A 26,501-nucleotide genomic window follows, 5' to 3' on the forward strand; every position below is an offset into this window, starting at 1 on the left:
TTTTATAAAGAAGGGAAAGGGGAGAGTTGTTTTATTTATTTCTTCATGAAAGATAGTTTTTAAAAAGTTTTTTTAAATGTATAGCATAGTGTTTAATAGCCCTTACCTCAAGGCCGACTGTGATTCAAATTCTAAATTTACCACCTACTAGCTGTGTAAATCTTGGGCAAGGTACTTAAAAATCTCTGTGCCTCAGTTTTCTCACCTGTAAAATGGGGCTAGTAATAATGCCTGCCTCAAAGTGTTCTTGTGAGGTTTAAGTGAGTTAATATGTGTAAAGTGTATAGATAGTGTCTTGCACACAGTAAGTACATTTTAGTATTTTTATTATTCTCAGACATCCTACCATTATGAAATATGTTGATTTATTTTTCTAATAAAAATTACTTTTATTTATCAAAAAGTATGTTTTCTACAGCAAAATGGGGCTTGTAAGGCAGCCAGAACTGGTACTTTTCCAAGAGTTTTTTGAATCAGGCCCTGAAGTTACTACAGGAAAAATCGTTAAAAGTTGTTGCCAATTGAAAACCAATTATAAATTAAGATAAAGCTTCTTAGAAATACTAGTGTAAACCACTGGGATGGTTTTCAAATTATACAATTTTAATTTGCATGCATTTTTTTAGGAATCTGCATCAGAGGTTGGCCATCTGTGGCCCACAGGTCAAATCCAGCCCATTGCCTGATTTTGGCAATGATATGGCCAGTGAATTAAGTGTGGTTTTCACATTTTAAAATAGTTTTAATAAGTAAGAATATTTTATGACAAGTGAAAATTACATAAAATGCAAATTTCTTTTTTTTTTAACAGTAAAATGCAAATTTCATTTTCTACAACTTAAGTTTTATTGGGGCATAGCCACACCTATTTGTGTATATCTTTTCCATAGCAGCTTTTGCTTTACAGTGATGAGGCTAAATAGTTATAACAGACAATATGGTCCACAAAGCCTAAAGTATTTATATTTAGCCCTTTATACAAAGTGTCCTGACTCTTGGTTTACACTATTAGAGAAGTAGTCAGAGAGGTCTGAAAGAATCTCAGGGAAGATGGGTCAAGTCCAACAGATACTCCTGCCTTGCCTGGTGACCTTGGACAAGTCGCATATCCTGGTCTGCTTCCTCAATTATGAAATGAGAATATTGGACCTGAAGGTCAAAGTCCTTCATGCTACCCTTTGGTGCCTTTGTAACATGAATTCACTTGACTCTACCTTTATAGGCTGACAGGTTTTTTTAAAAGGCAGTCTCACTTCATCTTTCTTTTCCATTAATCTGTTTGATGTGAATCTAGCTAATACGGCAATTTTCATCTCTGTCCAAAAGCTTCAGAAATCTTTGAGACCTCACATTTTTTTAATCTGATTTTATCTTTACCATTACCACACTTAAGAGTGGGTTTTGTGTAACAAGTTGCAATGTATATTACCTTATTTTGTTGGATGGCCAAGCTCTTTCACAGTGGCCCAAAGAGCACTTTTCTCTATTCCACAGCAACAAGCCTCTTGCCCAAATTTGCCATCTGGTGTTTGAAGCCTCTATCTTGTGGGGATTTTTTTCATTAGCTGACAGTCATTACTCATCTGCTTTTGGCTTTGGTATTTCCGACATTCTCATTATTGCTCATCCTAAATAGTCCCCATTTCAAATAAGAGAGTACTTGGAGTTGTTTGCTTAACATAAGGGATTCAATTTTCTCATCGGGAAAATAAGGGGGTTGCATGAGAAGGTTCTTGCCAGGTGGCACCATCTGTGATTTTATGAAACCTGGGTTTTAATGACTTATATATGTGCTTGACAGCCCACCTAGACTGTGCCTGTGAAGAGGAAGGCCATGGGCCATGGTAGGCACTCTTGATGGTGAATAGCCACATACACCCAGGAGACATCAGGATAAGAGAGCCATTGCCCCATACAGGAAATGCCAGTGATATTTTGTAACTTTGCCACCTACTTTCCAAAATATTTTTTAGGAATTTCCTAAAAATAAGTATCAAGGCCATGACCTACAAAACCCCTCACTACCTTCTGCAACTCATTTTTTTTTTATCACTCTGTTTTCTAGTCCTTGTACCGTATCCCACTGGCCTTCCTGGTGTTTCAAAACACACCAAACCTCTAATTTAAATTGAATTTAAGTATACTTATCAAGGTCCTTGTACTAGCCATTCCCTCTGCCTGGAGTGCTCTTCCAAGAATATACAAGTAGTTTACTCCCTCGCTTCATGCAAATCTCTGCTCAAACATCACCTCTTGGAGAGACCCCACGTTTTTTCTTAGCCTTACTTTATTTTTCATCATAGCACACACTAAGATATGCAATATGTCTTATATTCATCTATCGATTTATTGTTCCTAGTCCCTGGAATAGTGCTTCTCACACAGGGTTCGCACAAGCACTAATTATTGAGTGAATACACGAGTAAGAGCAAGAAAAAAGCCTGTTAAGCTCTTGATTTGTGAATTAAAGTTCTTGCCAACGCAGGCTCTGGTGTTAAAATACAGGTCTGTCTATAATACAGCTTATAGTTTTTTGCCTCTTTGCCTCTGCTCTTGTCATTATTTACCCCTTCCATACCTTTCCCTCCAGCCCCGTTTACTTATCAAGTCCCACGTCCTACCCATCATTGTAGGAGTTCTGCTTTTTCTTTGAAACCTTCACTGACCACGCCCACTGAACCACTCTTTCTGAAGTGGTGAGGTCCATGGCACTGCCATTATGCCCTCCCCTATCTGATTCATATCTATATCTGTGTGTCCTAACTCCCCAGTAAGAGGCTCTATAATTAGATTATATTTATCTATTTCTATCTTTTTTATGTTACATTTTCATATACATTTTAAATGGAACTGACTTCGTTTTAGATAGAATAGAACATTTACTATTAACAATCTGGAATCCAAAAAGCTATAAAGACGAAAGCAAAAATTACTCCCAAGTTCTACTATAAAGAGATGATAACCACTGTCAACATTTAGACATGCCAACTCAACCCAGCCTAACTCAGCCCAACGCACACACACGTATCCCATATTCTTATAAAAATTTGATACCGTACATTTTATCCAGTAACCCGTATTTTAGAAAAATCTTAAGATTATGTCAAGGATAATTCAGTAAATATAAGTCTTCACTGATACCTTTCATTGCTGCAGTGTTTAGTTATATTTAACCAATTCCTTGTTTGATTGACTTTTGAGATTGTTTGCAACTTTTCACCATTAAACAAATTTGATGTACATTTTTGGCGTAAGTGGGTAGATGTTAAATCATGATGGTGGAGAGCTGACAACAGAAATACTCTTCACGTTTTTAAACTAATGTGCCCCCTAAAAGAATTCTGAAAAATTCTATATGCTTTTGCATTTTAAAAAGATATTTGTAGTTTCTATTAAATTAAAAAAATGTATGAAGCTTATAATCTCTGGCAAATTGTAAACACATGTGAGTTAAAATTAAGCTGTGCCATTACTTTTTAAAATGTGTCTTGGAATCAAAACATAGTGGTTTGATATATACCTTAATCTATTTTTAAAAAATCATGAACTAGCTCCTTATTAATGATTTGAAATGCTACATAGCCCCTTTTTCTCCTAGAATTACTAATTCTATTCTCCTTTCCTTACAGAATTTGTGCAAATACAATATAGTTTTACACTTGAAAGTTTATTGCTCAACCATTGCAATAAAACTTGTGTGCATAAATTTAAATATTTAAAATTTCGTAGGACCATAGAAAAATTTTAAATGTGTATTACACATTTTGAAAAGTAATTTGTTAGATGTAAAATAAAAAAGGCAATTTTTTTCTTCCAACTCGGTAGTAAATCTATGGATGAGTATTACTTTTTGGTAGAATTAAATAGGAGCAGCATTAATTTTTTCTTATTTTTCGTTTTTATAGATGTACATATTGAGAAACATACTCACATAAATCAAGTAGATGGGAATGGGTGGAGTTTTATTATAGCAATATCCCTCAATTCTTTGAACTCCTTTTGAGTTATTTCATGAAAATTATATATTAATCTATTACTAAAAAATATTTCTAATGATCAGTGGATAAGCAATTAGGTCTCCTGTCAGTTGTATTGACAGTGAAGACAGTGCTGGAAAAATGTCTTCAGGCGCCAGGCACAGACATTGGTTGGAGCCCCTTTAAGCTTGATGATCATGGATATTCTATTTACCATGTGATGTGTTTCCTGCAATGCTGCTTGGTTCCTCAGGTGCAGCCCAGAAAAGCAGGGCTGGGTTCAGTCCGTGTTGAAAGTTTACCACATGTATGTTAACTAAAAGATGTAAGAAATAGGAAATAATAGCTGGTGAGTTTAAGCTGGACAAGGAAAATGGTGAAAAAAGACAGCTGATAGACTGGGGGAAAGTAGAGAGGAAGAAGTAAAGAGAGGGCTTTTGAAGGTGGATGGTTGACTGGAATAGCTGAAGTGGCAAACAGGAAAAAGGAAATAAATGGTGGTCAGTTGTGTGAGTCTGTGGTTTTAGAGGTAGAGCAGTTATGGGTCATGCACATGTCCAAGGTGTGGTCACGATGTGAAGTTCATAAACTTCACTTGTTCATCAACAGATCACTGAAGGTGAGTTCATGGAAGTAGGTGCTGTGATCTCAAGAGGGCTGTCCATGTTGTCGTGCCTAGGAATAAAGGCAGGACTTGGAGTGGGGAGGAGTATGGGGCAGGTATCAAGATTTGAACAATGAGGGAAAGGTTGGTAAAGGAGAACAACAAAGAGAGGGAAAGGATGCCTTGAAAGCTGAAAGGAGCAGGTCTTAAAAGGAGTTTTGTTATGTTTACAAGAAGCTGCAGGAAAAATGGTTTTCAAATGGCTGTGGTGCATATGGAACCTCATTGCCTGACACTAATGTATGAATACTTGCCATCTGAGAAGTGTAGAGAAGGCTGTGTCCTTGGGGATGGACAGTTCCCTCCTTCCCAGTTCCTCCCAGTTATCAGGAGGGGAAAACTCAGAGCAGATATTAAAGACATAGGGGGGTTTGCTGTTAGTAGATGGGCAGTAACAAGAGGTCACAGTGAAGTGGAGAGCTGCGGAAGCAGGCTGGGGACAAGGAGGTAGAGCTTTATGAAGATAATGGTGCAGGTCAAGTTCCCTGCTGTGTATTTGAGGAGCAGGTGATTTCTAGTTTTCATGTTGACTGAAGAAAACAGAAAAAAGGGTAGGTAGATGTATTCCAGCCATCTCTGAGGAGTAAGGGCCCTTGCCTAACTACTCAACATCAGCTATAAGTTCATTGAAGATATGTCTTGCTTGGTTGAAATAATTGAGGCTTACATGCTACAAACATGCTGAATTACTATTTTAATGTATTTTTGCTTTTTATTGCCAGTATATCACTGGGATTATTTTTGCATCTATATTTATCATTAATTAGTTCTTTAATAATTAAATAACAAAAGGCATTGGCTTGTAATTTTTATTCTCTGTATATCTGCATTTTTATATATGTGTGTTCTTTGTCAGCTTTTGGTATGAGAATTGTGGTAGCTTTGGAAATAGAGAGGTGTCCATTGTTTTCCATGCACTGGAGCTCTTAACAGGCATTGTCTGTTCTTTGTAAGCTGGAAAGAACTTTGCTGTAAAATTCTCTGAATATGCACTAATAAGGTCTAATAAGCACCTGGAATGTAGCTAATATGTGTGAGGAACTGAATTTAAATTTTCAATTTCTTATTTTTATTTTAAATTCAATTTCTCATTTAAAAATTGATACTCAGTGTTTTAGTATTTTGAGGATAACCAGGGTTTCTGAGCCCACTTTTTTTGGTAGAATATATAAAGTCTAAATATACAGATGAAGTATTTCTAGTGAAAATTTCTCAATCAGATTGAAATGTACTTTAAATGCAAAATACACCCTGGATTTTGAAGACTAAGTACCAACAAAAAATTAAAATGAATAACTTTTATATTGATTTCATGTTGACATGATAATCTTTTCTCATGGCCACTATCTTGTTAAATAAAATATGTTATTAAAATTTATTTTACTTGTACCTTTTTACACTTTTAATGTGGCTGTTAGGAATTTTAAAATTATAAATGTGGTTTGCATTTGTGACAGGCATTATATTTCTATTAGACAGCATGGTTCTGAACCATGACCTTTCCTGAAAGGTTAGTAAAACTTCCTCAGTTTCTTCTAGAGTTGCTGGTTCATGCAGTTTTTCTATCTCTCCAGGATAAATTTTGATTGTTCATATTTTCCTCAGAAGCATTTATTTCAAATGTACTTTCAAATATATGAGTGTAGTACTTTACCAATATTTCCTTCCTTTCCTTTCTTTTCTTTTGCCTTTAATGGTAAATCAGGGATATATTGATAAATTCTGTTCTTGTGATTTTTTTAAATTAATTTTTTATTCTGCTTTGACATTGACTGATTTAATATATTTTTAGAATCATCAAATTACTTGTCCATATTTGTAGGAATTAAATTTACTTTTCTTTTCTGATAGAAATCCCTACCTTTTTTTAAAAAAAAGGATATCATCAGTGAGTAGAGTCAGTATTTATTTTCTGTTCCACAATTTTTTCCACAGTATATTGCTTTGCTTCTAATTTGTTAGTACATTTTATATACCATTTTTCAATATTTTATGTTCCATTAAACATTTATTTTCACAATATTGCATTTAAAAATGAAACAGGCTATTTCCTGTATATGTCTTTCATTTTTCCTTGTCCTTTCTTGCTTTTCAATCCATTTTTATAGAGAAAGCAATCACACTTTATTTAAAAAAGAATCAACAATAGATATATCTGGCATTTAACATGTTCCAGGGATGTGTTAACTTCTTCATTGAAATAATCATATTTAGTCTTCACAGTAGCTCTGTGAAGTATATACTGATGTTAGCCCCAGTTTGCAGATGGGGAAACCAGAACAAGAGGGACTGGGACCCATCCAAGGTTTCCCGCCTGTTACAGGTTCACAAGCCCCATGTGAGAGATCATTCTGTTAGTGTCTCATGCACAATGCTAGAAAAATACAGCAGACCTCTTTATAGCAGATGTCTAGCTTCAGAACATCAACATAGTTCATGCTAAGATTCCAATGTCAGGCAATTACATGCAACTATATTCAGTGTTAATAAATGCCCCATGATATATGTGCTCTGTGCTCTGGACTTGGGTTTCCTATAATATCCTAACAAAAATCTTTCATTCATCTGCAGTGAGGCACACTTTCTATAAACAGCTGTTTCCCTTAATTATTTGGGGGGGGGGTGGAGAAACAGATACCAGTTAGCCATTTTTAATATCCTGAATCTTCAAATTAGAATTTTGGAAGTGTTATATCTATGAATGGCAGAAAAGGGGAAATTTCATGCACTTTACTTCTTTGGGCAAGCAAAGGCGAATACTTGTCTTTTTGCCCATAAACTCTATCCCATTTGTTATCAAATACCTTTTAAAATTCAGCTATGGCATAATCTCTTTTAAGATTTAGTAACAATAAATGACTATGGTTCATTAATTTGTGATTCTTTTCTTTCTTTCTTTAAAGATAGTGTTTTTGGAAGAAGCATCCCAACAAGAAAAGCTGGCCAAAGAATGGTGCTTCAAGCCATGTGAAATAAGAGAACTGAACCACCAGTAAGTCAGAGCCAACTTCTTTCCTTGTGTTTGATGCCATTAACCAGTCTCAAATGACAAACTTGCCTTGAGAGACAGGCTTTTTTTTTTTTTTTTTTTTTTTTTTTGGAGGGTGAGGTGGGAAAGAGAAGGTAAATAGAGAACATAGAGCTGAAGGATGGAAACTTTGAGAACTACAGGCTGCCATCGTTCATTTTTCCTTCAGCAAATATTTATTGAGCTTATTATGTGCAAGACTAGGATTTGGAGGTGAAAATGATCTACAAAGTCTTGGCCCTTACAGGGTTGACAGCCCATGGGGAACAGGGGCATAAACAGGTGCACAGATTCGTAAGCATGACAGTGATGCCTTCTGTAAAGGAAATAAAGAGGGAGCATGATAGAAATAAACTAGTGGGAGGGAGGTGGGGAGGTCTGGGGAGGAATAACTCTAACAGAATGGTTAGGGAAGACCTATCTCCAAAACTGCATTTGAGCTTTGATTTTATGTTCCTACTTATTTAGTGGTTCTTAATATTTGTACCAAACGTGTTTCCTGTGATTGGCCTGGGTTATTTTTCTTTTGGAAATGGAATACTATTTTTTAAACTCAAAGATTTTACTTGGTTTCAAGCCAAGTGTGTTTCCAAAGTCAGTAAAAGTTCCAAAGTCAACTAAAATAATTTTCATCCTAAAAAACATTTTTATAACTCGGAAAGTAGCCTCAGAATAATGTCGTGAGAAGAACACTGAACTAGGAAATTAGACTGCCTGGTGTGCACCCTCACCTTACAGCTCTGCAGCTGTTGGGTGGAAAGCAAGCCGCTTCCCCTCTTGGAGCTCATCTCCTGGGCTGTTCACAAAAGGATTGTCCTAAGTAATGGTGGATGCCTCTTCCACTGCAGCAGATCTGTGACTTGGGCTCCCCCTTAGGATTGGAGGCAGAGGAGCTGGTCAGTCTAGAGAGACAGGGTGACTGGCCCTAAAGTTTTGTTGCACTTACATTTATCCTCACATCTCCTCCCTCCTTCCCTCTCCCTGCTGCCTCTCTGGGGGCTAGAAGCATGCAGGCAGTAGGCAGGCATATGAATCCACTGGGCATAGAGATCATCTCAGTCACTTCTGCTGTTACCACCTGCTTCCTTTGCTAGATTTTCATGTTTCATATATTCTGAGGAACAACTGACATTTATAAGTCGTCATCTTGTGTGCCTCTGCTGTGAGGGATTAGAAGAAGGCTTGGGAGTGGATGAGACAGAGGTTGGGAGGGGGTGAGAGGAGGCTGGAGTGGCTGGGGAATGGTGAGAAGGGTGAACACATCTGGGAGTCTTCATATCTTTTGTCCCTCTTTATGAGGCTGCTTTTGGAGTTAAATCCATCAAACAAATGCAGATTCCAGAGGACCTGTAAGCACTGCACACAGAAAAGTGATGAAGTAAGAAAAAATTTAAACTTCAGTGGAACACTGAAATCTTTGAAGAAAAATCATACATAAAATACAAAGTGATTCTTATATCAAACACATAACATAGGTACTGTTGAATTTCTTCAAGTCGGGATTAAAATACATGATGTCTCTGACAGTCTGTTTAATAGAGTCAGTGTATCTACAGGTCTGTCTCAGCACGATGTGGATTTTGTTTTTAATGAAAATTACAACTGCAGCATTCTGAGCAGTACTTTGATAGGAGTGGATCAGACTGTGACCACGGACTGGAGAGAGGTTGAGAAGGCCAGAATTAAAGTGGTAGGGAGGGTGAAAAACTCAGTATTCAAGATAAATAATAGTTTAATGCAGTATTTTTAAAAATCAAAATTAATGAAAAAACCCCACAATGAACAAAATACCAAAATTTTTAATAAGGACAAGATACTGTTTGTTTCACACCCTTGCATTTTTGTGCGGCGAAACCATGGTTTTCAAAGAGCCCTGGGTTCTCAGGTCCATGGGACCATCGCATCCCCAGCAGGGTATGTTGATGAGGGTGGACAAGAGTGTGTGAGCAGATTGAGTAACTCAGGCTTCATAAGGACAGTCACGTGTTTTGATTGTAGGGCTTTTATGAACATTTTCCACCTGGCTAAAAGACAGGTGGATGTTCTGATAAGTGTACACAGGGGCCCATATTGTTCTTTTTCCTCAGGTTCTGATACAGCCTAGCTAGCACCACAGGTTTGGAACCGAAAGTTGATGGTTTTTATCTGGGGGAAGCTGAGATTTTTTCTAAAGGATTTAGGATAGTGATTAAGTAAAGTGAAAACAGGAAAGTGGAAAAGCAGAGGGAGAAAGGAGAGCTTTTTCACCTTCTCCTGCTTCAGCCTCCAAGCCCCTCCACTTTGCCTGCAGCTTGACTTTTGATGGTGACAGTGTAGCTGTAAATGATGTGTTGAGTGGAAAACTTGAGTTCTAAGCCTGGCTGGTCCATGAATGAGCTTGCCATTTCCAAGCTTCCTTTTGTTCTCTCTGTAAAATGAGTAGCTGGACTCAGTTACCTCTAATCTCATGTGCAGCTCTGATAATCCACATGCCTGCATGTTATCTGTAATAATCCTGGACTATATAACTTTGATTATGTGACTATTTCTGTTAATAAGCATTTCATAATACTTTCTGTTCCCTAAATGGGATTGCTGGGTTTTCTGGGTGAAAGTTAGACTTCAAATGCAATAAAGCTTTGCTCCCAGTTGCCTCTGAAGACTTTGTACCTTCGTTATCTCCTCTACTTTTTTCATCTCTGCTACCTTTAGGACGTGCTCGGGTTTCTCCTACATGGAAAACAAAAAGGGATTTTCACTATTCCCCAGTGTCACCATTTTAACTTTCACTACCAAATAGTTTTTGCTCAGTCCTTTCTCCAACATCTGTCTTTCATGTTCATGGCTCTCTCCTCAGCACCTAGGACAGCAACTAAAACATACTGGAGGCTTGGTTAGTGCTTAGATAATGAAGGACTGAACCCTTGTGAAATCAAGGGTCTCCACAACCACTGTATGGAAAGGAGAGCTCTCACAGTCTTTGGCTTTTGTGGTTTTTGACACTAGTCACTGTCCTGTACCCCTTCCTTTCATTGCTGTCCCTCATACCTCTCTATCCTCCTGAAAATGACTAGATTGAGCATGACCTCTTCTTCCTCAGCCTTACTCTTTAAGGGGAGGGTCCTGCTCAAGGTTTAGGGCTTTTTTGGCAGGGGGTAGTAATTAGGTTTATTATTTATTTTTAGAGGAGGTACTGGGGATTGAACCCAGGACCTCATGCATGCCAAGCACGCACTCTACCACTTGAGCTATCCCTTACCCACTCAAGGTTTAGTTTTGTTCTTTCTTCAGAAGTTTCGGGCACCACCAACTTCTCAGGTTACCTATAGAGGAGAGACTCTCAGATCTGATTCTCATCTTTAACTCTTTGTCCTCTCACCACATGTTTTCAATTGCTTTTTGGAGACTTGGAAGCCATATTTTCACTGTAGGCTTAGTATGACATTGCCCCTCCCTCAAAATGGACTTTCCTTCTAAATTCTCTGTACTCCATGTCATGTGTTCAGCCGCACATGCTCAAAACTTACTGTTTCCTCTCCTTTGCTACCCTGAGCTAATAAAAGATCAAGTACTTTCTCTCGTATTTATCCTTTTCCTTTGTGTTTCCATCACCATAATCTTTAGTCAGAAATGCTCTCATGCTTGAGAGATTGGAAGAGTGCCCCACACGTGCCTGCCACCACCAGATTCTTCTTCCTAAACCCAAAGTTCAATATTCTGTTCTGCCAATTTAAAAATTAAAAAACCCAGGATAAAATGTCTCATGACTGCCTCCCCCCTGCCCCGGCTATAGACTAACAAGTACATGTTACTTCACTAAATTGAGTATTCAAGACCCTTTCTAAAAAAAACTATTTTGTAGTTGACTTTTAGGAAACATTTTAATTTGGTAAAGTACAGATCTTAGTTATATAATTTGATGAATTCTGACAAATATATATCTATTTGTCAAACACACCAATCAAGATATAAAACATTCTACTTCATCATCCATGTCATTTTTCCTGTTAGTTTTATCTCTTTTGTTCAGGAATCAAGAATTTTTAAAAATGTTAATTACCAACTTTCCTTGTTTTTCATAATCTTTCTGTGATTGTTACAAGCCTCATATAAAACCAACCGCATTAACATGAGGCAAAAAAAAAAAAAAAGATATAAAACATTCCCATCATCTTAGAAAGTTCCCTTGTGCTGCCTCCAGTCACTCTTTAGCCCCTTCATCTGATTTCTATCAGAGACTACTTTTGCCTGTTTCTGAACATCATATAAATGTAATCACTTAATATGTACCCTTTTGTGTTGGCTTCTTCCACTCAACATATTTTTGAGATTCACCCATATTGTTGTGTATGTTAGTAGTTCAGTCTTTTTCATTGCCAGACAGAATTCCATTGTATCGATACACCACGGTTTATCTATTTTCCTGTAGTATTTGGATTGTTTCTAATTTGAGGCTAGTATGAATAAATCCTCTATAAATAATCTTATACAATCCTTTTTGTAAACATGTGTTTGATTTCACTTGGGTGAATTACTAGGAATGAAGTTGCTCCTTCTGTCTCTCTGTCTGGGTCTCTGTCTCTCTCTTACATGTGCACGCACACACACACACAGATGTCCTCACTCACCTCTAATCTCGACTAGATTATAATCACTTTGAGGACAAGCATAGGTCGTTTCTCTTTGGACTTGAGGCTTAGCACAGTTTCTTTAACACAGTAGATAGTTGAGAAATATTACTTGATTGAATAACTTAACTACATGAAGAAATCACACTGCTATTTCATTTTATGGTGGTGGAGACAGTAAAAGCCCCAAGGACTGAAGTGTCCTGGAGAGGTCAGTGATGAACAGGAGAGGCATCTGTATCTCTGCTCCCTGTCTGCATGCCCCCCATGCTGTGGGTCCGCTTACTGATACCTTCCTGACGTACTCGTAGGCTGTTACTGCTCTGCGTTTCCAGAGTGAATGAAAAGTTCTGTCATACAGAGGGTAGTGACCTCGAGTACAGAGGCTGCTGCCTGGGTTTGAATTTAGGCTCCAGAGCTGAAGTTGAATGATTACTTTTTTCAAGATATTTAAATTTCCCGAGCTTCAGTTTACTCTTACGTAGACGGGGATTACAATGCTACTTGACAAGTCTGTTAGGACCATTACATTATCATTATTATTATCACTAATATTTTTGGTGTTAGGCAGTGTTTTTACAAATGCTAATCCTCACGATAGCCCTATGGTAAAACTACTCTCTCCATTTTATGTAAGGGGAAACTGAGTCACAGAAAAGTTAAATAATATGTGGCCTATCCCACTGCTGGTTTATGGTGGGGCCTAAATTAAAAATCAGGCAGTCTCAGTCAAGAATGTATATACTTAGCCCCTGTAATAGACTGCCTTCCCCAAATAAAATGAGGCACATAGAACGCTGTGCCCAGTGCCCAGTATGTGTCCGTGTTCAGTAAAGGTTACTTGCTTCACCATCATCATCATCATCACCACCATTCCTAGGTCTCTTTTTTTTTTAAAAGCATTTATAGATAGCTGTGGCTTTGTCTTCCATTTAGGAGGTACACATTTGAATTCGTATAGTATAAGGGATTCTTTGTTACGTCAGATTTTAAGTTCAAATTCCTACGTATATAGAAATGTAACTAATGTTTACTTGGGGTGATGGTGGTGGCACAGACTGTCCTTTAACAAATGTCTGTTTGGATGTGATTAGACACCAGTAAGCTGGATTTTTCTTTTTTAGAAAAGCTTTAAGTGTTCGTTAGCATTTGGCTGCCTCTCAGTTCTGTGGGTAGTGCCTCTGCGAAAACTCTTAAAAACATTGGGGAGACTGGGAGGGGCTGGGGTCCCACATGAGATCCCTGGAGTGGCAGGCCTGGACAGCACCTCCCCACCTTTGCAGGAAGCCCCTACCGCCTCCTGGCCGGACGTTTCAGGGTTGATTTTTGTTCCTTTCAACACCCACGTCCACCCTTCTTGCACAAACACACCAATGACCAGACTTTTGAGATGTCCTTTTTACAGTTTTCACACCTTCTCTGAATGCTTCAATTTTTCCTGCCCCACACCCTCCAGCTCATAAGCATTCCGTGTCTCCTGGAATTCAGACTGCGGAAAATTCCATGTGCTTTTCAAAGGACACTGAAGCTGCTTCATTGGTGCGTGCAACGCTGCCAAAAACAACACAACATATATTCTGTGTCTGAAGCCCATGCTGAACACCCAGGAACAGGTCTGCCCCTGGGCTGTTCCTACAGACAGAACCAAGGAGCAGACGCAGGCGCCTGACCCCTGGGCTCATGCTCATTTTTCAGGCAAAGTGACTCAAAACCATCTGTCCTAAAAGCAGCATAGCCCTCATCAGCCACCTGCCTGTGTTTCTGAAAATGCAGACCGGATGTGGAAACATTTGGCCCCTCCCGGCTCTAGGGCTCTTTGGAGTTACTGGCACTGTGTGCAGGAGGCATCACGGAGCCCCCACATAATCTAGTAAGGAGCCGTCTCCCCTGTAACCAACAGCACCAAGATGCCAGGCCCAGGCCGTCCTGTTTACAACAGTGGGTCCCTGGTGGCCCACGCCAGGCTTGACCCCAGCCGACCTGTTTATAACCCTGCACCTCCCAGCAGTCACACAGACAACTCCCGCAATGAGAGAGGCAACGGCTAGGCCCTGAGGTCTTAGCTGCATAGAGCCTGTTTCTTTACAAGTGGGCAAAAAAGACCCGAGCCCCAGGGTGTCTGGGGTCCCACATGCCTGACCCCATGCCTTTGATTCTCTGCGTGTGCTCAGCTGCCGGCCAGGACCTGGAGGACGAGAGGGGCTGTGCCATCTCCCTCTGGCGTGGTCCATGCAGGGAGGGTGCGACACTCCCCAAGACTGAGGTCACTGCTGGCCCATCTTGGGGTCAGGGCCCAGGCTTCAGCCAGAGGGTGTGGCATGGGTGGGGCCGTGGCCTTAGCCAGGGAAGCCGTTTATGGAGATTTACGAGCCTAAGTGCCTTTAGCACCGAAGCCACTCCCTTTGCCTGTAAAAGGCCAATGACCACAGACAGACCTCTAAGGTGTTACTTCACTTAGTTTAAGTCAGACAGAGAAAAACAAATACTGTATGTTTCCACTTACATGTGGAATCTAAAAAATAATACAAATGAACAAGCATAACAAAACAAACAGACTCAAAGATCAAGAGAACAAACTCGTGGTGACCAGTCGGGGGAGGGGCAAGTCAGGGATATGTGATTAAGAGGTAAGAACTATTATGTATAAAATAGATAAGGTACAAGGATATATTGTACAGCATGGAGAATATAGCCAATAGTTTATAATCACTATAAATGGAGTAAAGTGGAGTACAGTCTATAAAAATTATGAATCACTATGTGGTACACCTGAAACATAGAATATTGTAAATTAACTACATTTCAATAAAAAAGAAGAATCGAAAATTTTAAACATGTTTCCAGGACTTGTGTTATAAGGATTCATAGAAAGAGCAAAATTAATTGGTGGAGAAACAGGAGTATTCAGAACATCTGGAGAATGGCTGTCGAAACACTGTGACTGGATCTTCTCAGATTGCCTGTCCCTAACCAGCCTCAGTTTGCTCTTGCTGCTTCTGTTTCAGAACTCAGCTCCTACATCACATAGAAAAGGACTAGAATTTTTGCATCCAACCAAGGTCAAGATGACCATTGGGACTAAAATGGTGGCCACTCTGTTTAGTGACTTGTGTGTAATTCCTCATCATGGCTCTAGAAGTTTTGACCTCCTCTCACATCTTTGCTCGCTGTCCTACAAACCCCAGTTGTGAGGACAAAATCTTGATTAAATTGTCTTCACTCCTTGCTTGTGCAGTGACTGCTTTGCTTCTGCTCAGTGCTTTTTCCTCCTTTCATCATTGTCTTTGGTTAACTTTACACCAGCCATTCCAATCTAGGACTCTGTCTCTCCTAGAAGAGTTCCATTTTTATTTCCTGACCTCTAAATAATAGGATCATTTACATTCATCTGATTGCATCTGCTCTAAACCTTGGTGGGATAAACAAAGCACTGTCTAGAGAAAACGTGATTAGAAGATGTTATTAAATTCTTTTCTCTTCTTAATTTCCAGTGAGTTCTTCATGCCTGGGCTGGTTGATACACACATTCATGCCCCTCAGTACTCTTTTGCTGGGAGTAATGTAGACCTGCCACTTTTGGAGTGGCTGACCAAGTACACGTTTCCTACAGAACACAAATTCCAGAGCATCGACTTTGCAGAAGAAGTGTACACCAGAGTTGTCGTAAGTATCCTGCTTGTGCGTGCTGGTGTTACGCTCAGTCATCTACAGAAACATCCATTTCTTGGGGGCAGATTTACGGTATAAGACACAGGTGGTTAAGGTCATAACGGACTGTAGAGATTTTTTTTAGTTCTTTGAGTGAGTTTGTGACCACTTCACCTACACAGTTAGTCACTAACAAAGAGACAAGTTGAATCTAAATCCCCAGATCCCCTGGGTTCTCATTACTCTCTGTCTTTTCCTTCTTGTGTTTTACTTTACTAAATTTGGGCTTAATGCATATGTGTGTTCCTTTACTCCTGCCAATCCACAGTGCTGTTCTGGGTACCATATGGAATAGCTGTGTAACCTTTGGAAAGTTCTGTGACTCATTTTCCCCATCTGTAAAAAAATAAATACTTTTTTTTTTAAATAAATGGAGATAATGATAGTACCTACTTCATAGGATTGTTATGATAATTAAGCAAGTTAATATTTGTTAGGTTCTTAAAATAGTGCCTGACATATGTATCTGCTTTAAAAATACCTGAGGAAATCTAAAATTAAGATACCACATTATTTTGGTAGGGGAAATAGGAAGGCCCCCTCTTGCGGGGCCTGTGGGACTGTGATGAGCGTTATAACCACTAGAGGGAACTGTGGAGCTGGCTCAGTCGGAGCAGTGGCTGTGGTGTGTGCCCACTATACATTGAAGGCTCTGAAAATGTCCTTCCTTCTACCCTCTCAAGAAAATCAGTTCCCTTTTTTCTTACTCCAGCCCTATGCCCAATCCACTCAGCAACCAGCAACCGCCTCTGCAGTTGAGAATTAAAGCTGAAAATATCTTATCTGACCACTACCTCTTATTCAGCACACTGAGTCTGAACATTGTTTGTTGGACCCTTAGATGGTTTTTCTCTTAAAGTGATGGCTATATGATGATGACAATTTTATAAGCCTTACACAGTGACTTGGCCACTCTGCCAGTTTCCCAGGTCTTGGCATCAGTCAAGCCTTGAAGAGTAAAAGCAAGTGCTATCGTTTATTCACTTGCCTCGCTTAATTATAAATGCAGTGTAACTGTGGATCTTACATATTTAGCTGGCATCCACATGACACCAGGAAGACTGAGGACTGAAGCTATGTATGAAGTTGCTGGTGCACTGTGTTAATGAATTGTGTTAACCACACCAAACCTTTTTATTTTCAAAGTTTATTTATACCTTGCATTGTTCTAAAAAGGGGTTAGAGATATCTTAAAATTGCATTGTCTACAAGAGAAGAAAATGAGTCACAAAATCACAGCAAGGAGGGAAAAAAAGGAGGAAAAAATAAAATAAAACCGAGAGGGGTCTATGTGCTTATTTATTACAAACTTTTGGCTTTAAGTGTTTAAGTATTTTTTTCCCCTCCTCCTGCTTCCCCCACCCACCCTGGCCTCTCTCCCTGTTTCTTTCTCTTACTTTTACTATATTCTTCCCTCTAATCTGCTCCTTCTTGTGGTATCAACTCTTAGAAAAATGGTGAAAGTTCTGTATACACTTTGTGCTACATTCTTAGAGAATGCCAGTGGCTCAACTTTGCAAGTTATTAATTCACTCTCAGTGTTACTGTTCTCAGGCAGTGTTACTCACTCTCAGGCCTGTTCCTCTTTCAAGGATACAAAGCCCTATCCTATACATGTAACAATGCTCATTTTAATTCATTTTATGCCACTTGTTGCATTGGTAATTCTGCTTCCCTAGGTGTTCATTCAGTAACATTTACTAAGCACACACTAGTATCCAGGCACTTTTTTGATTGCTAGGTATTGAATTTGATGCCTCTGTCATGGTGTTAACCTTTCTTTTGGGTGTGTGATTCTGATACAAGGGTAGCTCACCCTTTTCTATAGCTGACAGGCTCTAAACATCCTTCACTGACAGCCAGACATATTTTATTTCATGTGCAAAGTGTGTTAAACTTTGAAAAGACTGACATAAAAATCCAGTTTTCCTAATTATCTTGATCTTCAGGACTGACATCACTGGTCTCTCATTTTTTTAAACAATTGGCTGAAGCTGAATAGAGGCTGCCGCCATAGGGCATGTTCTTCCCTATCATCTTAAATCCAAACTCTTTTCCTCCTGCAGACATTTACGTTTCTAACCCACCCCCATTCCAGTCAAAAGGGTCCTTTTATTTCATAAATGAGAAAACTGATGTTGAGAACGTAAAGCAACTTTCTCGAGGTCACATAGCTCCTATTATGCAAGAAGCAAGTAGGAACTCCAGTGCACTTTTTCCTCTGCCCTTTAAAAAGCTTCCGCTCTGTCGGGGCTGGGGGTATATGGGATATCTCTGTACCTTCCTCTCAATTTTGCTGTGAACCTAAAACTGTTGTAAAAAATTAAAGTCTTAAAATTTAAAAAAAGAAGAAAAAAACGCTTCCGCTTGAGACAGACCCGACTCAGGTCAATCAGTACTTTTCCAAGTGCTCGGGTAAGTCAGACACTATCAGTTCCATTTTCTTTCCTAAAATCTTCCCACTGCCTCCCTTTCTGTGTTTCACTCTGGTCGTGATTGTCTCCAGCGCTGCTGTATTCTGGGCATTCCCTTTGCTTCTTCTCTGTGTTTAATTCCCATTTTCTGGATCCAGGAATTCTTTTTTTTTTTTTTTTTTTTGCATCACTTTCACATTTTGTTAAAACACTCCTTTAGGAGCTTTCTAAGCTCTTAGAGGGGAGAGATGTTCATGTCTTTGTGTCTCTAATCATATCGCTATTCTACCTTCACACTTGACTGATAATTTATCAGGGTATAAAATTCTACTTTAAAAATAACTTCCCTCCAGAATTTGGAAGGCATTCTTCAGCTTTCAGCATCACTGGTGAGAACACCAGTACCACTGTGACTCCTGTTGTCTGTCTGTGACTGGTTTTCTCTCTCTGGAAGCTTTTAGTATCTTCTCTTTACTTGCAGAGTTAATATCTCACAATTATGTTCTTTATTTGGCTTCTGTTTCTCACTCACTGAGCTGAGCATTCTATGAGGATTTTCAGTTTGGAGACTAATATTATTTCTCAAATAATTTCACCCATTTCCTTTTCTTAAAAAATTTTTTAGGATTCTTATTCTAAATGTTAATCCTCCCAGATTGAGCATAATTTTCTTTTCTTTTCACCCTTGACAGTTTGTCTTCCCTAAGAAATTCTCTTCTAATTTAACCCTTCTGTTGACTTTCATATTTCATTTTTGGTATTTTTACTTTCAGCGAGCGCTTGTTCTCTGATTTCCATGGCATTCTGTTCTTGTGGATACAGTATCTTATTTCTTTGAGGATGTTAATCATAGTTTTTTTTTTAAATCAAGCTTCCTTATGACCCTACAGGTTGCCTGTTTCCTCTGATATTTTTTCCAGATTCCTCCTTTTTTATAGTAGTTTTCCTTCAGTATTCATTGAACCTTACATGTACATGCATATTTAAGTGTGATGCTCTAAGATGCCGACTGGAAGATCTGGGGTGGCCCTTGTTGACTGGTGAACTGTAGGATGAACGGTGAAGGCCGGGAACAGCCCTTACAATTGTAGGTCCTAAATGTCATTGTGAGGACATCTTTCTTAGAGCCATTCATCTTTTCTAAGAAGAAATCCTTCAGTCCTGCCAGGAGTGGTGGAAGTAGTACATGTGGCATTTGAGGGAAGATGACCACGGATCCCAGAGGCCAGATACCCACTTAAACCCGTTCTTTTCAGCCTGTGCCTCACCTTGTGCTTTTGGGCCTGTACTCTCTAAATACTATCCAGTTTCAACAAAGAGCAAATTTCTTCTGCAAGGAACAGGTTAGGGGTGGTTGGCTGATCTCAGCAGGGAAGAGATGGGTCCTGCCAGGGTTTAATCATCTGTAAACAGACTTTCAGCCAATTCCCTGTTAACAACCACGCGGTTCTCTTTCCGAGCTGCCTCCAGGTTCTTATCCGAGTTCTTTTCTTCCAAGAAGATGGTGAAATGTTTCCTCTGCTCACATCTCCTCTCTCCATATGGGTTTATAAATTTTATACTCCTTTATTTTAGTGATTTGCAGAGGAAGATAGATGGATACATGTGATCAATCTGCCAGGTTGAACTAGAAGTCTGGCTGAATAATTTTATCCTGAGATCACTAGAAAAATCTTATTTATTTATTGCCAGATGCAATAAAGTTTGCATATCCTTAAAGAATCCTAAAAAAATAAGAAATTAATTAGTATCATATTTTATACATTCTGTAACACAGAAATGTGTGAATCTAGGAAATCAAAAGCATCAACCTTTCCTCCAGCTAACACATTTGAAATATAAATACTTTTGCCATTTACCTTAACTATATTTCATATCAAGATGGCATGCCTTTAAATAAAAACCTCTTAAAACTGAAAACTAGAATTCTATTTTCATCTGTAAATGCCATGTGACTTTTCTGGGCACAGGCAATTCATGGTTTTTGTGATTTATTTTTAGAGGAGAACACTAAAGAATGGAACAACCACAGCTTGTTACTTTGGAACAATTCACACTGACTCATCGCTGCTCCTTGCGGAAATTACAGGTGAGGAGATGAAAGGATGATTTACAGGCACATGAAGCAGACAGCCAGACCATGCGGGTAGTGACTTACACTTGTGAGCAGTCCTGCCTTTTAATTGCTACAGTCTGAGCACTGCAGTTCTTGCAGTTAGGTACTTGTGTATCACTGTGGCCCTTGAACTTTTTCTGTTGTTTTAAGTAATCTGATTATTTACTTCTTGTTTTTGGTTGCAGAATGAGGTGTATGGGTCTGATTTGGTATATTAATTTGAGGCTTTTTAGAGCAGGTTTACTAATTGTAGCTATGTCAACAGTTTATTACAATCAACAGATAGGTCTTGGCTGTTGGCTAGACTTAGGGCACTGTGCTCGACGCTGGAAACACGGTGAAGTGGAAAATAGTCTTTGCCCTTGAGGAGCCAGATGGATTAACTGAAGAGTATGCTCAGTGATTGATAACTTTAGTAACAGCTGTAATGCTCTTACTAGATGCTGGTATTGTGCAAAGAACCCTACATGGATTAGTTCAGCTCAGCTGCAAACAGCCTTCTGGGGCTGTCGTCTGTGTCCTTGTGTTACGGATGGATAAACTGACGCTCAGAGAGGTCACGTAACATGCCCAAGTCACACAGCTAGTAAGCAGAGCTGAGACTGGATTTAGATTGATGATTCCAAAACTTGTACCCAGCACAGTACCTAGCACATAGCAGGTGCTCAGTAAATACTATTGGCTGATGTGCTGACGCTACTGCTTGCTGACCAAGGTAGCTTATGCCTAAGACCTCAAGGGTGACACTGAAAGCAAATATTGACAATTTTGGAGGAGGCAGAATGAGCCCAGAATCAGATCATCTGGGAAAACTTCAGTGAAGGGACCTTTAAATTGGTCTTTAAAGGGAAGATAAAGTGAAGAGATAGGAAAGTGCCTTTCAGACAGGAGGGACGACATGGGGGTTTGGGTAGGGAGACAGGAACACCCACAGTGGATACAGGAGGCAGAAAAGAGAGTATCTGAACTAGAAGAAAAGATTCATTGCACAGTGGGATGGGAGAGGCTGGGCAGATGGGATGGTTCAGACTACTGAGAGATTCAAATATGCATCAAAGACTCAAAACGTTTTAAGCCAGATGAGGTACGTGATGAAGGTGGTGTTTTAAGGAAGAGTAATCTAATGGCTGGGTGTTAAAAAGAATTACAGGGGAAAGAGAGAGGTAGAAAGACTTCTGAAAGACTCTTAGGACAGAGGTGGAGACACTGTTAAAAAATTTAACATTGCCTCATGTAGCATCAATTTTCTAGCTGAAATAGAATTTCTCTCGTACCTCTGATGAGCATTAGGTTCCACAGTGCTGAGTACTGCTAGCAGGACTAAGTTAAATTCCCCACAGATGATAATACTGGCACTGCTACAGTTAAAGATAGCGGCAGTATCTCTCCTAAGCCCTGTGTGCCAGACGCTTTATATACATCATTGGGTATATTCCCTGTAACCCTGCACGAAGCAGAGGCCACTGGGCACATCTGTTTTAGACCTTAAACAAATGATATCCTTCATCCTGGGAGGAATCAGAGGAGTAAGGGGCCAACGGAAGAACCCTTACTACTTAGAGAATTGATCAGGGTTTTGTTGTTATTATTCTTAAATGGTGTGACAACCTTTTACATTCTCACTTATTTTTTAACCTGATTTTAATTTTATATGTTTTTAGAAGGCTCCTGAAAGGTACAGTTTGGGAAAGAAACATGACTTTAGATTCTTTCGGTGTGTGCCTCACAGATAAATTTGGGCAGCGGGCATTTGTGGGCAAAGTCTGCATGGATTTGAATGACACTGTTCCAGAATACAAGGAAACTACTGAGGAATCAGTCAAGGAAACAGAGAGGTATGTTTGTCTCGGTTTGCCTTGTGGATGGAGCTGGAGACGGAGAGAAGGAACCTGTCTAACCCAGGCAGAGTGTGCACATCTGTCACTGTGTCAGTTTGTCTAACTTTATGAAACTGATCTGATCCTAAGGAAAATGTTGCATGTCAGCAGTGTTCCCATATACCAAATTATATTTCAAAGCCTCTGGGAACTTGTTATAGGAGTCCTAGGGCAAATCCCTTTATAAAATGAAGGATTTTTTTTAAGTAAATGATTTATGCACTCCCTGTCCTTCATTACAGATCTTAGCTTCTCCTGTAGGTTAGACTTGTGTTAAGTGTGTGTGGCCTGCTTGTTAATTACTTTGGGTTGTGGGTTATTCTGCTGCCGGAGATCCTGAGCTTTTGTTATGTTCTTTTCATTTTACATGGGGCTATGCCACTGATCCTGTACGTATTTTTTCTGTATTTCTTTAATGGCTCTTCCATGGTGCCTTGAGGATTTGACAAGGAACTGTGTTGTATGACACTCAACATCCAAGAGATACCAAAAAAAAATTCTTTAGATTTAAGTCTCCCCAAGACCAAATATATCCTGATACAAATTTAAGAAGTCCAACTTCTCTCCATTCTCCAGGCCTCCTTCACCTTAAGTGTGTCCTCTGAAAAGGGTGGCTTAGGGGCTGCTGTGTGCCCACAGGGAGAAGGAAGCAGCACACACCTTCCCCTTAGCATCTGGCCACATGCTCAACTTTTCTGTGAATCTGTGGTGGTGGTGGGGGGACAGTGGACCCTAATTCGCATTTTATTCTTCAACAAAGGAAGACCAGAAGGCAGGAAGCTATAGCTCATAAATATTTCCAGCCAGGGCAGAAATAGCTATTTCATAGGCCCTACAGATACAACTGGTAAGATTACCACCCCTGTCATTACCCATTTCACAACCATGTCTGGCCTGTTCCTTCTGCCTTAATCCAGCATCACTGCCCAGAAGGACTCGGCCTTTGGCAATAAATGATGCTACCGCGTGAGCAAGTAGCTTCCACTCTAGGGAAACCAGGAGTAGAAGGCCCCATGGCTCTTAAACACCTCCAGGTGCAAAGGACTCGACAACTCTTAACATCCGTAGAACATAACATATTACAATATTCCCCCAGACAGAGCTTAAGTTAGCAGAACACTTGAGTGCTGTGGGAATATTTGCGAACAGCCCAGCTGATGTTAGATGGTAAAGCTGCACTTCCCTGTGATTTTGTATTCCATCTCTCCGGCTGCAGATGAGAAAGCAGAATAATTACTGCTTGTTAATCTTTAATTAGTGGTGGTGAAACACGTGCAGCATTAGAAATGTTTGCGTGGAAATCAGGACATGTAAGGATCATGTTTTCACCCTTTTAAAAAACTTATTTGAGAAATGCCTAAATTTTCTAACTTCCCATTTGTTGCCTTATTTCAGATTTGTGTCAGAAATGCTCCAAAGGAACGTAAGTAAACTTGTTCCTGGCTCATTTCTGGATTGCTTTCGTGTTAGCTGTAGGATTCATTAAGTTGTTTGGTAGAGATTAGTCTGTGTGTGTATGGCTTATTCTGTGCATGCAGAAGTATTTTTCTCGAACCTTAAATTGTTTTCATGGTGGACTTATCAACTCAACTCAGTGAGGTCAGGCATTTTACTTTCTCAGTGGTTTTCCCTCCCTCTCCTCTGGGACCTTCTAATTTCATTGGACAGGTCTGTGGGGAGGTGGGAGAGGGCTTCATGGATGTAGACAAATTGGTGGCAACTGGAAGTTGTGGCACAGTTTGTTGGCCACATCACCACTGGCTCTGGCCTCTTGTACCCCTGATCTGGTCTGAAACACAGGTGGTGTCCAGCCCTGATGTCCCAGCCACAGACGGCCGTGGTCCATGTACGTGTGGCATGTCACATGGCCTGCAGGCGCTCAGCCGGCGCCCCCGCTGCAGCGCCCCTATGTTGCTGAGCCTATGGAGGCAGTGCTGTTGTGCTGTTTTCTGCCCCACCTCCAGGCTGGTCTGTGGCTCTGGTGTGCAGTCTCTACGATGGCAAGCCAGACTCTTCCCTCATCATTTTTAAAGATCTGATTGGAAGCCACAGGAAACTTCAGTATTTCTTTCAATCTTATCTTGGGAGACCTAGGTGCAACTTTGTGGATCCTTATCCTTACCACCCCTCTATGAGTCTGTCTCTGCTGCTCAGCCACTCACTCAGGTGACATCAGAGCCATGCCTGCAGCTCACTAGACAGTGCTCACGGATGCCATGGCCAGCATGATGTAGCAAGGGGAACAGGCCACCACTTCATTTTTAGTCTCCCCAGCATTCTCCTTTAGAACATCTCCTCTGCCTCCTAATTCTTTTCATAAAAGCTGCCCAGTCTGGGCCTTGTCTGAGCCTTCACGTGTCTTTCATTTGGGATGGATCTTCTTCCGTTGAACTTGGTGCCACAGAATATACCCTTGTGCTCATCTGTGAGCCATTTCCATGAAACCCAGCACTTCCACCCTCTCTTATAGAGGGGACTGTCCGCAGAAAAGAAGACATAAAATCATCTTGTCGTATGATATGCATTTGGGGATATGCTACACATTCAGATAGCCACAGTTTCCTTACCGAGTGTTTTTGATTATTTTTAGTATTCTAGGGTGCAGCCCATAGTGACACCACGTTTTCCCCTTTCATGCTCTGAGACTTTATTGGGTGAACTTGGAAACATTGCGAAGACCCGTGATTTGCACATTCAGGTGGGCATTTTTCTCCTGTTTGTGTCTCTGTCCAGTCCTGCAGGACTTCTCTGTACCCTAAATTCTGGCAGTAATCTGGCAGTCTCCAGTTCTCCTACTGAGATTGCGGTGGAGGTAGGTTTCCACTCTCCCTCTTAGTTCTTTTGGTTGGCAATTAACGTGACATGAGGCAGATTAACAGGAGAAAATCAAATTTATTATGTGCACACAGGGAATCCACGTAAGTATGAAGAATTCCAAAGACAGCAAGGCAAGGTGATGTGTGTGTGTGTGTGTGTGTGTGTGTATATATACACATACATATATATATATATATATACACACACTGGACGAAGGAGTAAGAGATAGGGGTCTGAGGCTTCAAGGCGAATAAGGTAACTCACTGGAAGATAAAGAGAGTATTTGTTTGCTGAACCATCCAGAGACAATGGGACACAGAGAGGCTTTGCTAGATTCCTCCCTGTCTACCACTCCTAATCCCTTACGATAGTTATCTATGGTGATAGCACCTTTCTGGGACAGGCCTCCTACAGCAAATTCTTTTAGGTGGTGAGGAGGAAGTTCAAAAGTTATTCCAGAGTCTTTTGAGCCTTGACTGGTTTTTAGCTCAAAATAATCTGCCTGCCAGAGTGGTACATCTTGGGGCAGCCTGCCCGTAGCCCACCAAGATCACCTCAAGATTTAGCATCATAGGACATAAGGGCCCTTACAGACATCACCTAAATCCAGTTAATTTTTCAGGTAAGAAACTGGAAGTTCTTTACCCTCAATCTCCTCTTATCTGGCTTGAGAGATGAAGGCATCTTAAGTAACCAAGCAGGATCAATGACAGACTGGTTACCTGTTCTCTGTAGGATACACTTAATACATTTCTTTCCTGCTTCTCTTTTTATACTTCCTCAGTGTTCTAGTCCTTCATTTTTGGAGGAACCATCTATTATTTGAAAAGCAAAAAGAACCTAATTTCTACCTTACAAAAATGGATTTAAAAGCCCTTTTGTTCCAAGTTTCTTAATTTAAAATCAGGAACAAAAAAATTATATCTTACTTTGTCATTAAGCAGTTGCAGTTTAGGAATAAAACACTTTCTAAAGCTTCCAGCTGGGTTAAAATTGGGAGTTGGGAGCTCCCCTTCCCCCATCCAGGCTTCATTACATACTGCACTAAAATTTTCCCTTTTAAGAGCTGACTGTCTTAAAACAAAGAGCAAGTTGGGAAGAGCCAACACATTGATCCTTTATCAGTTTGTAGGGTGGAGGATTTAAAAAAAAAAAAAAAAGAGTGATCTTGTTAGGGCTCATTAACTGTTGTCATCTTTCCCCATTATTTTTATTTTTATTTGGTGGGCTGTGGTGTTTGAATTCTCAATTCAATCCCATGCAATTGTAGGGGAGGAAAAAATTATGCTTGAC

General features: G+C 39.9%; 1 protein-coding gene and 1 long non-coding RNA gene across 5 annotated transcripts in view; one reads left to right on the forward strand and one right to left on the reverse strand.

The window, feature by feature from the left end:
- The window catches only part of GDA (guanine deaminase), a 91,711-nt gene that overhangs the window by 36,637 nt on the left and 28,573 nt on the right, over window positions 1-26,501 (forward strand). For all 4 annotated transcript variants that reach the window (XM_074361700.1, XM_045515121.2, XM_074361701.1 and 1 more), the window contains 6 exons: window positions 7,545-7,633; window positions 15,768-15,939; window positions 20,400-20,487; window positions 22,244-22,349; window positions 23,787-23,814; window positions 24,982-25,089. In XM_074361700.1, coding sequence (XP_074217801.1) covers window positions 7,545-7,633; window positions 15,768-15,939; window positions 20,400-20,487; window positions 22,244-22,349; window positions 23,787-23,814; window positions 24,982-25,089 — 591 coding nt within the window. The remainder of the gene's footprint in view (window positions 1-7,544; window positions 7,634-15,767; window positions 15,940-20,399; window positions 20,488-22,243; window positions 22,350-23,786; window positions 23,815-24,981; window positions 25,090-26,501) is intronic.
- LOC141577458 (uncharacterized) overlaps window positions 14,816-26,501 on the reverse strand; it is an 86,527-nt gene continuing 74,841 nt past the window's right edge. Inside the window, exon 5 of the long non-coding RNA XR_012506386.1 lies at window positions 14,816-20,122. This is a non-coding gene — a long non-coding RNA (uncharacterized LOC141577458). The remainder of the gene's footprint in view (window positions 20,123-26,501) is intronic.

Source organism: Camelus bactrianus, chromosome 4 (assembly GCF_048773025.1).
Source record: "Camelus bactrianus isolate YW-2024 breed Bactrian camel chromosome 4, ASM4877302v1, whole genome shotgun sequence".
NCBI lineage: Eukaryota > Metazoa > Chordata > Mammalia > Artiodactyla > Camelidae > Camelus > Camelus bactrianus.